General features: G+C 38.5%; 1 protein-coding gene across 15 annotated transcripts in view; it reads right to left on the bottom strand.

Annotated features, from left to right (window-relative positions):
- The window catches only part of LOC133561923 (phosphatidylcholine translocator ABCB4-like), a 76,637-nt gene extending 68,643 nt beyond the window's left edge, over positions 1-7,994 (bottom strand). For 4 of the 15 annotated variants that reach the window (XM_061915602.1, XM_061915615.1, XM_061915614.1 and 1 more), the window contains exons 1-2: positions 7,946-7,994; positions 11-113 (exon numbers count right to left, since the gene is read on the bottom strand). In XM_061915602.1, the coding sequence (XP_061771586.1) occupies positions 11-113; positions 7,946-7,971 (129 nt within the window). In that variant the 5' untranslated portion in view covers positions 7,972-7,994. The other 11 variants (XM_061915603.1, XM_061915617.1, XM_061915605.1 and 8 more) reach the window with 10 other exon arrangements.
- Positions 7,995-13,196: the final 5,202 nt, after the last annotated feature.

The following is a 13,196-nucleotide window of genomic DNA, read 5'->3' as shown; positions in this document are numbered from 1 at the left end:
TTGCTCGTACCTGCTTTTTGCAAGAAGATCTTGGCCTCCTGGTACTCAGATAGTTTGCACGCTGCTTGCTGCACAACAGTCGTCTTGGCTTGGTTTGACACCACTGTTTTTCACTTTCGGGAAGAAGTCACATGTTGGAATACAAACAATTGAGTGAGGTCATTAGGTACACAATATAGACCAGGGGTGTCAAACTCATTTTAGCTCAGAGGACGCATGGAGGAAAATCCGGACAGGTAAAATCATGGCATAACAACTTAAAAATACAACTAAAGTGTGTCAAATTCAGACTGTTTCTTTTTTTACTTTGGCACAAAATAGAACAAGCACATTCTGAAAATTTCAAAAATAATCCCTCTTGACAAAACAGTTCAGGTTAGTTGAAAATTCAGAAGAAAAACTGGAGCATTAGCAAAAACCTAATGAAGAACACAATGACCTTCACATTTGTCTCAGTGTAACTAACTACAAAGCCATTAAACTTAAAATCACAGCCTATCTGGTATTGAACAAAATACAAAATAAATTATAAAATAAAAATTATTCTAGGTATTTAAATACCTAATTTGTTATTTACACATATCAACCCTGTGCTAACTCAACAAACTATACAACCTGAGGTACAAACTATTCAAGAGGCTTGAGTTACTCCCTGCCTTGTAGGTATCATTGTGTATTGATAACCAAATAAAAGTTGTGCAACAAACCAAATGTATGAACTTAAAAGACTGACAGTATTGCAGTAAATAACGGACTGCTCACTTTCTTAAAATTTTCATAGGACACAATAATTTTCACAGTACTACATCAAGGTGCAATGTCTCATGCAGCATTTTAAATGGGGTTGGCGATTGTTTATTTTACTCCTGAAACCAGGCATCTTTTAGCGTACAGAAGTGCATCAATATCAGGTATCACATCTTTAGGGGCAGACAATTTCAGAATGTTATTCAAGTGCTTGCGCGTGAGCCTTGCGTCTAGCTTTGTTTTATTGATGCTCATCACAAAGAAAACATGATCACAAAGAAATGTGGTTTCCCATTCACTTCCGTTAATAAATAGGAAAATATTTTTTTCTTGGAACACTCTCCGTCCACTTTCCTCTTCTTTGACAGAGACATTTTGTGGAAATAAGGGTGCCAGAGCACAATATGTTCAAAGTAGAAGATGGAAAACGGCAGATTTTACATCAGGTCGAGGGGAAGAAGCCGCAGCCCCGCTTTGCTCTGTACCTCTTGGCTGGTATACTTGCTCGGCCCCAACATTTGCTTTCCTAACATAATTGCTATTGTGACATCCAGTGAACATATTTGGAACAGCAGTTTCTTTCATTTAAAAGTCCAACTAATTTTTACATTTACCAAACCATCTTACGGGCTGTATTATACCCATTCGCCCGCAGGCCACATTTTTGGCATCCCTGGTATAGACCATACTAACAGTAACACACCATGAAATCAATTAATTCCATTCCACATTGGCTGTAAAGTGTTTTCATCGGTCTTAAAAATTACAATATCTACTTTGAACAAATAAAACACCCAAAACCAGTGAAGTTGGCATGTTGTGTAATTCATAAATAAAAACAGAATACAATGATTTGCAAATCCTTTTCAACTAATAGTCAATTGAATAGAATGAAAAAGACAAGATATTTGAAGTTGGAACTGAGAAACCTATTTGTTTTTTGCCAATAATCATTAACTTAGAATTTAATGGCAGCAACACATTGCAAAAAAGTTGGCACAGCGTAATTTTTACCACTGTGTTACATGGCCTGTCCTTTTAACAACACTCAGTAAACGTTTGGGAATTGAGGAGACCTATTTTTGAAGCTTTTCAGGTGGAATTCTTGATGTACAGCTTAAGTAGTTCAAAAGTCCTGGGTATTTTGTGGTATTTTAGGCTTCATATTACGCCACACATTTTCAGTGGGAGACAGGTTTGGACTACAGGCAGGCCAGTCTAGTACCCACACTCTTTTACTATGAAGCTACGCTGTTGTAACACGTGGCTTGGCATTCTCTTGCTGAAATAAGCAGGGGCGTCCATGAAAACTTTACTTGGATGGCAACATATGTTGCTCCAAAACCTGTATGTACCTTTCAGCATGAATGGTGCCTTCACAGATGCGTAAGTTACCCATGCCTTGGGCACTAATACACCCCCATACCATCACAGATGCTGGCTTTTGAACTTTGCGCCTAGAACAGTCCAGATGGTTTTCTTCCTCTTTGGTCTGGAGGACACAACGTCCAAAGTTTCCAAAAACAATTTGAAATGTGGACTCGTCAGACCACAGAACAGTTATCCACTTTCAATCAGTTTTATGTATGATAAGCTCGGGCCCAGCGAAGCCGGCGGCGTTTTTGAGTGTTGTTGATAAATGGCTTTTGCTTTGCATAGTAGAGCTTTAACTTGCACTTACAGATGTAGCAAAAAACTCCAGTTACTGACAGTGGTTTTCTGAGGTGTTCCTGAGCCCATGTTGTGATATCCTTCATACACTGATGTCGCTTTTTGATGCAGTACCGCTTGAGGGATCGTATGTCCGTAATATCATCGCTTACATGCAGTGATTTCTCCAAATTCTCTTAATCTTTTGAAGATATTACAGACCTTACATGGTGAAATCCCTAAATTTCTTGCAATTGCTTGTTGATAATTGTTGTTCTTAAACTGTTTGAAAATTTCCTAATGCATTTGTTCACAAAGTGATGACCCTCGCCGCATCCTTGTTTGTAAATGACTGAGCATTTAATGGAAGCTGCTTTTATACCGAATCATGGCACCTACCTGTTCCCAATTAGCCTGTTCACCTGGGGGATGTTCAAAATAAGTCTTTGATGAGCATGTCAGTCTTTTTGCCACTTGTGCCAGCTTTTTTGAAACATATTGCAGGCATCAAATTCCAAATGAGCTAATATTTGCAAAAAATAATGTTTTCCAGTTTGAACGTTAAGTATTTTGTCTTTGCAATGTATTCAATTGAATATATGTTGAAAAGGATTAGCAAGTCATTGTATTCTGTTTTTATTTTCGATTTACACATGCCAAATTCACTGGTTTTGGGTTTTGTATATACAGCCCTAACAGTTGCAAGAAAGTAAGCACCCTTTGAGAAAAAAAAAGAGGAACAGTTCTATCAGCATGATGTGCAAACCCCTAAGAATATTTTAAAAAACAAGACTACATTTTCTACATTTGGGTGCATTTCTACACTTTTTTTTTACTTTTATATTTATTCTCATATCCCGACCTCTTTTGGATGTCTTTTGGAGACATGTCCAATGTAATGTGCCAAATAATATTTTATTTCCTTAGTAGATAATTTTACTGACATTATCATTGAAAATGTAATGTACATTTTTTATAACATCCATGCAAAGAACGTTTCTCATTTGGCAACTCTATCCTTCAGCCACGCCCCTTTGGGTAACATACTTCCCATGACATGACCTCTGTTTACAATCAGTCTTATCAAAAATATACCTGCTCTCTGGCTACCAATAAATACTGTAGCACTACAACTGGTTTGTATAAAACAGTGTTCGTAATATAATTATCCACACTCCTGCCTTGCCTCTGGTGGAGGCGGTCGCAATTTTCTCCGCTCCCTCTTTCCCTGCTTGCTATCTGTGTCTTGTCTTTGTCTGAACTTTTCTAAAGCCTCTTTCTTTGCGATGTCCTCTAATCTAAACATCAAATATGAATATGATCAGCTGGACTCTCGACGCAATTGACACAGTCTTTTCGACAAGGAAAAGAGGTTTGGGGGAGCCTGGCTGCCCTGATGGAACCATTGCTGCGGGGTACGTGAGAGACTCCTGGGATAAATGGAGGATTATGTGCCTCTCAGCCCTTTCCATTGAGGACGTCGAAGACATATGCCTATTTGGAGCTGTGATCGCGGGACACTTGCTGATTGGGCTGGGCATTGCTCTGGTGTATCGACAAATTCGGAAGACGATGGCAGCCATTCAAGGGGCCCAACGGCTGTTCAACGCAATGAAAGGATTGGGTCGGGCTGTGGGAACACAGACTGGGGCGATTTCTGAGTTGAATCGCAAAATGGATCTCATCTTGGAAAAGCTTGCGGAGAGGGAATAATTAAATTGGAATTGAAGAAATCCAGCATGGACAAACAGAGAAGATAAGTCACTATTTTGTTTTCTCAAAGAAAAACAACTTTTTAATCTATAATTTGACTCCCTCAAATGGCCTTGACACAATCAGGAACAGGCTGTTCTGAAGAAACTCTCCCGAGGACTCCTCAAAAATAGACGCTTTTGACTTCCTTTTTGTCAACAACACTTGTGGCTGAACTTCGAGATCGGCCTCAGTCCATATAAAAAAATGTCATCATCTCTACCAAGTTAATTGGGTATATACAGTATGCACACACAACCCCCACCCTCGAATCAACGCCTTCACCACCGCTTAATTCCTCTGGGGCTGTGGGTGGCTGAGCAGCGCTATATAGCAGCAGCGGTGTCTCCTCAAACCCACCCCTCCCTCTGTTGCAAGTTGGTGTGATATACGCACCATGTTTAATGTGTGCCATGCTATGTGAGGTTTTTTCCTTGGACTCAGTCTGGACCCCTACTGTGAGGGTCTAGCCCAGGGGTGGGCAAACTTTTTGCCATGAGGGCCACATTAATATAAATTACATGTAAAAGCCATTACGTGAGAGGATTTGGCCTACAAACATGAGTAGGCACCAAGGCTCATTGTGCAGGTTTTTTTTTCAAATGTATTAATTTAATTTGATTAAGAATAAACACAGTAGAGAAATTCACAGTATACATTTGATTTACTTGAATTATTTACATTTGATTATCACAGAATAACAGTAGAGAAACTCACAGTTTCAGTGGGAACAGTGTTGTTGATCTCCCTTTTTGGCCAATGCATCAAAGTCTGGAGTGAGTTTGGCTGTGGCAATTCTCAGGTTAGCTCCGAAATGCTGGTCAGTTAACCTGGATCTGTGACGGGATTTGTTGATGTTCATTACGCTGAATGTCTGCTCACAGACGTAGGTCGAGCCAAACAAAGTTAGCATCTTCTGTAGCAAAGTGGCGGCTGATATTGTACTCTTTGTTAACCGCGAAAGTTTCTTGACATATCTCAGACACAGCCTTTGATCGGACTTTAGTAAAAAAAATATTTTGGTGTCCACTCTGCATTAAATACTCGGCACCTACTGTCCACTTTTCTTTGCTTTGATAAGATCATTTTTACAGAGGGGCTCACAGGACAAAGCTAAAGAGAAGAAGGGAGTAATATCCCACAGGCCAAAAAGGTCAGTGAGCACCATGTAGTGGGGAATCGCGGTATTACAGGGATGTGGTGAAACGAACGAGGTTTACCGACGATAAAAATATGAAATGTAATTTAATAATATAATTTAATGGGTGGCTCCTCCTTAATGTTAGTTAAGCGCTGAAAACGCATACGGTAGGCAGAAGCCTTAACATTGCTAAGAGTTTTTTGTTTTTTTTAATAATTTGGACAAGTTCCGCGTGCCGGATTAAAACGTTCAACGGGCCGTAGTTTGCTCATGTCTGGTTTAGCCTTAGACTGATATTTTTTTTACCCCCCGCCCCTCACCCAATGTCACCCTTTTCTCACATTTTTAAGGAGCGCCGTAAGTGGCTGATCCGTTGGCGGTCTCCTCTTGTCCCCCCCTGTAACGTATATCTGCTCTTAGCGGGACTGTGCCGAAAATGAAATTTCTTTGTACTTGTGCAATGACAATAAAGATCTATCCTCCTAGCCGCAAAGTGGACAGCCGTCAACGTTGTGGCTCAGAGAGCAAATGGAGGCAACAACAAGTAAGCTAGCTAGATGGTTAGCTAACTAGAGAGCTTGTTTCGGTGTTTATATCTTCTATTTATTTTGGAGCACTGAAACAAGCTTTCTAGTTAGCTAACCATCTAGTTAGCTTACAGTATTTGTTGTCGCCTCCATTCGCAATTAGAGCAACAACATTGACGGCTGTCTACTTTGCTACTAATCATATTAGCATAATTGTATTACTTTTCTCAGTTTATTACAAATTGTTCTATTAATCTAACGTGATTCCTACATGTATGTGCACTGTGTACTTTCTTTAGAGTGATTGATTGATTGAAAGTTTTATTAGTAGATTGCACAGTACAGTACATCCATCCATTCATTTTTGCTTTGTCCCGTACCCTGAGGGAACCCACGCAGTCACGGGGAGAACATGCAAACTCCACACAGAAAGATCCCGAGCCCAGGATTGAACTCAGGACTACTCAGGACCTTCGTATTGTGAGGCAGATGCACTAACCCCTCTCCCACTGTGCTGCCCCAGTACATACATATTCCGTACAATTGACCACTAAATGGTAACACCGAAATAAGTTTTTCAACTTGTTTAAGTCGGGTCCACATTAATCAATTCATGGCAACGAAGACGATTATTTTTGGACAAATGAAGATTCACAATCTTATCTACTTTACTCTGAAATTCTGGAGGATGAACTACTGATATTAAAAGCCAGTATGAAGGAAGAGTGAGATTTTGGAGCAGATGGAAGCTGAGAGTGAGAAGAGAGAGTGAATCTAAGATGAAAAATGTGGAACTTGAAGTCAAATTATTTTGACATAAATGGTGTGCTTACCCATAATTAACCAGAAAAAACATCCCTGGCCAGCTGAATCAAACAGACCACTCCATCGAGTGAGTCATACTTTATATTGATCATGATACACGCCAGATGTCATACGAGGAATAAAGACAGCTAACGTTGTCTGGCTAGCTGTGTACAAACAAAACAGATCCTGTAATATGTTTGTTTATGTTTTTTAGTCATAACAGATTGGTGTCTTATCGCATTGTGTTGTGCATTACAAACTCAAATGCGTTTCCTACTGACAAAGAAGCTAGCTTATCTCTTTCCGTAGTTAGCTTTTACAGTTAATACGGTAGCACGCTGATGAGTTAGTACGCTAGAAAAACAGTTCCTCAGTGTTTGCTTTTACAATAACCATTGTTGCTTATGGTTATTATACGGGTTACAGAATGTAAATAAAGTATCGGTGACGTTTTTTAATGCATTTTAAGGTGACTTAGTGGTAGAATTGATTGCTCCCATTGCTAACCACCAAGAACGGGCCGATTGTTATGTGTTAAAAAGAGGATTGTGAACAATAGGCAAAAAAAAAAAAGTGGTTTCCCTATAAAAACAAATCTAGAATTATACAAATCATGATCCATATAAAATAATACATGTAGTATTCCTTCAAATGAAACCGTTTGTATAATGAGGCCGTAATTTTTGATTCATTGATTGTTACTTTTATTAGTAGATTGCACATATCAGTACATATTCCGTACAATTGACCACTAGATGGTAACACCCGAATAAGTTTTTCAACTTGTTTAAGTCGGGGTCCACGTTAATCAATTCATGGTACCAATAATACTAATATTAAAGTTATAATTTATGAAACGCTTATGTTGTAAGAGGTTGCACTTTGTAGACGGTTCCTGCGCGAGTTAATCATTGTAAACAATTGATTCCTGCTCCGGTGACATATTGATGTGTTGAAAATCTCTTATAGCAACTTGTAGCTCTCAGTCTGCATTCCAGTGGTTCGAAAGATGTATCATTTAGGCTGTAAAGGCGTTTTCGATTTTGAGTTCGAACGTACCAATCTCTTTCTTACTTGTTGTGCCGGTGTTGTGCCGAATTATGCACCCCCGCCGTAGAACGCACCCCCTGGCGGGAGCGCACTTACACCACTCGCTTGACGTTCCCTGGGAACACTGGCGGAGTTAGCAATTAAATAAGGGAGAAGGCACCGTGCCAAAATTAACATGACTTAACTCAAAATACATGGTTCTAAATATGATTACAAAAAAATAGCAAGGCGTTATTATCAAGCAATGTTCTTAACAACGTTCTGAACCGACCTTCTGCCGGTGTCCCGTCCCCACATTCAGAGTTGTTGAAGGAAGTCACATGATGCCATGTTGCGCTTTCAAAATAAAAGCACGTATACCTGAGCGGTATATTTTTTGGGTGGACCTTGGGCACTAATACACCTCCATACCATCAGAGATGCTGGCTTTTGAACTTTGCGCCTATAACAATCTGAATGGTTATTTTCCTCTTTGTCCTGGAGGACACCACGTCCTCTGTTTCCAAATATAAATTGTAATGTGGACTCGTCAGACCACAGAACACTTTTCCACTTTGCATCAGCCTATCTTAGATGAGCTCGGGCCCAGCGAAGGTGGCGGCATTTCAGGGTGTTGTTGATAAATGGGTTTGGCTTTGCATAGTAGAATTTTGACTTGCACTTACAGATGTAGTGACCAACCGTAGTTACTCACAGTGGTTTTATGAAGTGTTCTTGAGCCCATATGGTGATATCCTTTACACACAAATGTGGGTTTTTGATGCAGTACCGCCTGAGGGTTCAAAGGTCCGTAATATCACCGCTTATGTGCAGTGATTTCTCCAGATTCTCTGAACCTTTTGATGATTTTACGGACCGTAGATGGTAAAATCCTTAAATTCCTTACAATAGCTCGTTGAGAAATGTTGTTCTAAAACTGTTCGAAAATGTGCTTACAAAGTGGTGACCCTCGCCCCATCCTTGTTTGTGAATTACTTAGCATTTCATGGAAGCTGCTTTTATACCCCAATCATGGCACCCAATTGTTCCCAATTAGCCTGCACACCTGTGGGATGTTCCATATAAGTGTTTGATGAGCATTCCCCAACGTTATCAGTATTCATTGCCACCTTTCCCAACTTCTTTGTCACATGTTGCTGGGATCAAATTCTAAAGTTAATGATTATTTGCAAAAAAAAAAAAATTCTTATCAGTTTGAACATCAAATATGTTGTCTTTGTAGCATATTCAACTGAATATGGGTTGAAAATGATTTGCAAATCATTGTATTCCGTTTATATTTACATCTAACACAATTTCCCAACTCATATGGAAACAGGGTTTGTATTTAAAAGGGAACCACACCTTTTTTTTTTTTGCCAAGCGTCACAATTATTATACGGACCAAAGAAGACAAAAGTTTTTGTTTTTTTTCCGCTTTTAAAATATTAAAATCGTTTTTTTCTTGGTGGCTACCAATGCAGCTAATGGGAGCAATCAATTCTATTACTAAAATATTCAAAAAATACATTCAAAAACCATCAACAATACTCAATTTACATTCTGAAACCTGAATAATAACCTAACTGTAGCAAGTTTGTATTGCACAACACGATGCCATAAGACAAACATATGTACTGACTGACAAACATTAATAATCATATTACAGAATTTATAAAATTTTAGCCCACATTTCATGTTTTGTTTGTATACAGCTAGCCAGACAGCCTATGCCAGTGGTTCTCAAATGGGGGTAAGCGTACCCCTGGTGGTACTTGAAGGTATGCCAAAGGGTACGTGATATATTTTTTTAATATTCTAAAAATAGCAGCAATTGAAAAATCCTTTATGAATATATTTATTGAATGATACTTCAACAAAATATCTATGCAAGTTCATAAACTGTTAAAAGAAATGCAACAATGCTATATTCAGTGTTGACAGCTAGAATTTTTGTGGACATGTTCCAAAAATATTGATGTTAAAGATTTCCTTTTTTGTGAAGAAATGTTTAGAATTAAGTTCATGAATCCAGATGTATCTCTATTACAATCCCCAAAGAGGGCTCTAAGTTAAAGATTACTTCTATGTGTATAAATCTTTATTTATAATTGCATCAGTTGTTTATTTTTCAACAAGTTTTTAGGTATTTATATATGTTTTTTCCAAATAGTTCAAGAAAGACCACTACAAATGAGCAATATTTTGCACTGTTAAAAAATGTAATAAATCAGAAACTGATGACATAGTGCTGTATTTTACTTTTTTTTATCTTTTCAACCAAATATGCTTTGCTCTGATTAGGGGGTACTTGAATTTAAAAAATGTTCACAGGGGGTACATCACTGAAAAAAGGTTGAGAACCACTGGCCTATGCTGTCTGTCTTGACGTGCTACATGTATCATGATCAACATAAAGTGTTACTCACTCGATATGTGGTCCAGCTGGCCAACGACATTTTTTACGGTTATTTTTTACGGTAAATTGCGTGCTTACGGGTAAGCACGCAATTTACGACAAAATAGCTTTACATTAAATTCCACATTTTGCAGCTTTGATTCTCTTTCACCTTACTGTCGATTCCGTCTGCTCCAACGTCTCACACTCTTCCTTCGTGCTGGCTTCTAGAAGCAGTAATCCATCCTCCATGAATTCAGATAAACTTGTGAATCTTCCTTTGTCCAGAAATAGTCGTCTTCATCATTTGTTACCAAGTATGAAATAATGCGCCAAATAATTAGTTGTTCCACTGATTAAAATGACAAAAATACGGTGAATAATGTACTTATTACATATTATGAACATGTCTGTTACTACATTATATATAGACTTGCAGCGTGAATATAAAACGTGGAAATAGGGTTTTGAAGGTGGTTTAGAGGGATTTGAAGGCTACAATTGTGACTCCCATTTATCCTTTCTCTCATAATGATCGTAAACAATAGGCAACATTTTTAAAAAAGTGCAGTTCCTCTTTGACTCCTAACTTTGACAGTGTTCCAATAACATCAATACAAGCGAAAATGTTTTGTCATCTCATTGAATTGAACGTTGTAAAGTATCAACTAATTGAGGTATGAAGATTGTGTTAACATGAGGCAGAAGGTATCACTCCTGTTTATTTTTTTGGCAGGAGGTATCACTCCTGTTTATTTTTTGGGCCTAACGTGGTGTTGTTGTAGAACTAAGCTTGTTTATTAAACTTTATCTGCTTTGTGTTTTATATCGATGTCAAAAAGTAAACGCCATGTTTTTTACATTACTTGTGGGTTTTTCATGTCACAAATGTATATATAAAAAAAATCACTCATGTGACATAGTTAATATTTTAATGGTGTATAGGGCTGTGTTAATGTTTTATGGTGTATAGGGACAATCGATAGAAAATGGATGGATGGATAGTTAATTCCTATACAACAATTTCTGCTCAAACTTTTAAAAGATCAGTCCCGATATAGCATGTACATGTACATACATTTAGTACATGTCAATGTAGACAAAATGTACATAACTTAAAATAATACCTCTCTCAATAAAATGTCAAAGTAGAGATAAAGGCATCATGTAATGAAAAAAAGATAACACGTTGATAATATCATTTAACAAAAATCCAAATATTTGTCTTAAACGTTATCCATATATTTCATCTATAGCCTTTTTATTGGACATTGCAAATTACATGATGGCATCGCGTTCACACCCCACTCCAACAATGTTTTAATCTAACATAATGAATAATTGTGATGATTATTTTAGCCATAATTGTGCAGCCCTATGTGTAAGACTAGATCTCATATTTGAACACTATTTTTATCGATATGGGCAAAAAGTGCAGTCTTATGGCCATCAGGTGGCATCTAGTAACAGTACATTTATTTTAATTGTTGATCTCTTGTTGGTTGAAAGATTTCAGTGTAAGTACTTTCACAAAAGTTTGAGCATATTTAAAAATACAGCGATAATATTGATAAGCTTGATAATTTTGGTCACAATAACCGGGATAAGAAATGTACATACCATGACACTCTTTCTGCCTGTGGACTACCCGTGCAACTCCATCCATCCACTTTCTACCACTTGTCCTTTTTGGGGTTGCGGAAGGTGCTGGATCCTCTCTCAGCTGCATTCAGGCGGAAGGTGGGGGTACCCCTTGGACAAGTCACCTCCTCATTGGAGGGCCAACACAGATAAGACAGACAACATCTACACTCACATTCACACACTAGGGCCAATTCAGTGTTGCCAATCAACCTCTCCCCAGGTGCATGTATTTGGAGGTGGCAGGAAGCTGGAGTACCCGGAGGAAACCCACGCATATTAATACAGTTTGAGTTAGATCGCCATCTCGTCATTGCGAGATAAATAAAAGTCTTTCTATCATGACGTGACAGCCAGGGCCGGTGTTTGCTATGGATAATGTGGGCAACAGCCCAAGGCACAATCTATGTGAGGGTACGCGCAAAAAAGTTTAATAGACTACTGTCGCTCATTTCCATAGTAACCCTTTTTATGTAGAGTTTCCAGTACAAATGGAATGCACCGTTAAGTCCAGACTCCAAATGATTAGTGCATGCACGAATCGCTGCGATTCCCACTCCCTGTGAGGGTCACTGCTCTCCTCGCGCAGCAGCACCAGCTGACCGCCTGCGAGTGCTTTGGAACAGGGAAGGGCTCACGGCAGTACCCTGTCTTCTGCTTACACCTCAGAGTCTCCAAAACACAAAAAAGTCTCCAATAACACCGGTAAAAGTTCCTAGATTTGTCGCTAGTAGTGGTTTACAAAAAAAAGTCACCAAGATTATTGGACAGTCAGCAAATTTAGCGACAAAGTCGCAGAATTGGCAACACTGGAAGAGGTAACTTGGCAAGGGGTGAGGGGTGCAGGGGATAATGTGATCCCAGGCCAGTGGTTCTAAATAAATTGTATTTCATTCCTAAAATTAAAATAGACCCATATACCCATATGTAATTAATAGAATTATGTGAAAAATGATTTTTTTTTTTAAAACGAGTCATCTACGTCACTGTTTTTCAACCTTTGTTAGCTAAAGCACATTTTTTTTGCGGTGAAAAAATGCAGAGGTACGCCACCAGCAGAAATCAGTAAAAAACAAAACTCGTTGACAATAAAAAGTTGTTGTCGCAATTGTTGGATATGACTTTAAAGCATAACCGAGCATGGTTATGCTTTAACCATGCTTGGTTAAAGCATCACCAAGCATTAATATAGCTCTTGTCTCAAAGTAGGTGTACTTTCACCACCTGCCACATCACGCCCTGACTGATTTTGAGTTTATTGCTGTTTCCTTGTGTGTAGTGTAACCGTAGTTACGAACTAGTAATAGAGGAAACAGGTGAGTGGTAGTCAATGGTGTAAATATCGAACTGGACTAATATCAGAAGGATCCTAATGTTTTTAAGAGCCAGTGTTGCATATCAATAATGACACAGAAAACGATGAACTGGAATGTTGAATGGCCAAAACTATATTGAAGAGTGCACATATAAATTTACAACAACTGCAGTATATGAAAAATAATAA

This window comes from Nerophis ophidion, linkage group LG11 (genome assembly GCF_033978795.1).
Source record: "Nerophis ophidion isolate RoL-2023_Sa linkage group LG11, RoL_Noph_v1.0, whole genome shotgun sequence".
NCBI classification, from domain to species: domain Eukaryota; kingdom Metazoa; phylum Chordata; class Actinopteri; order Syngnathiformes; family Syngnathidae; genus Nerophis; species Nerophis ophidion.
This window is presented reverse-complemented; position numbering and strand designations above follow the sequence as displayed.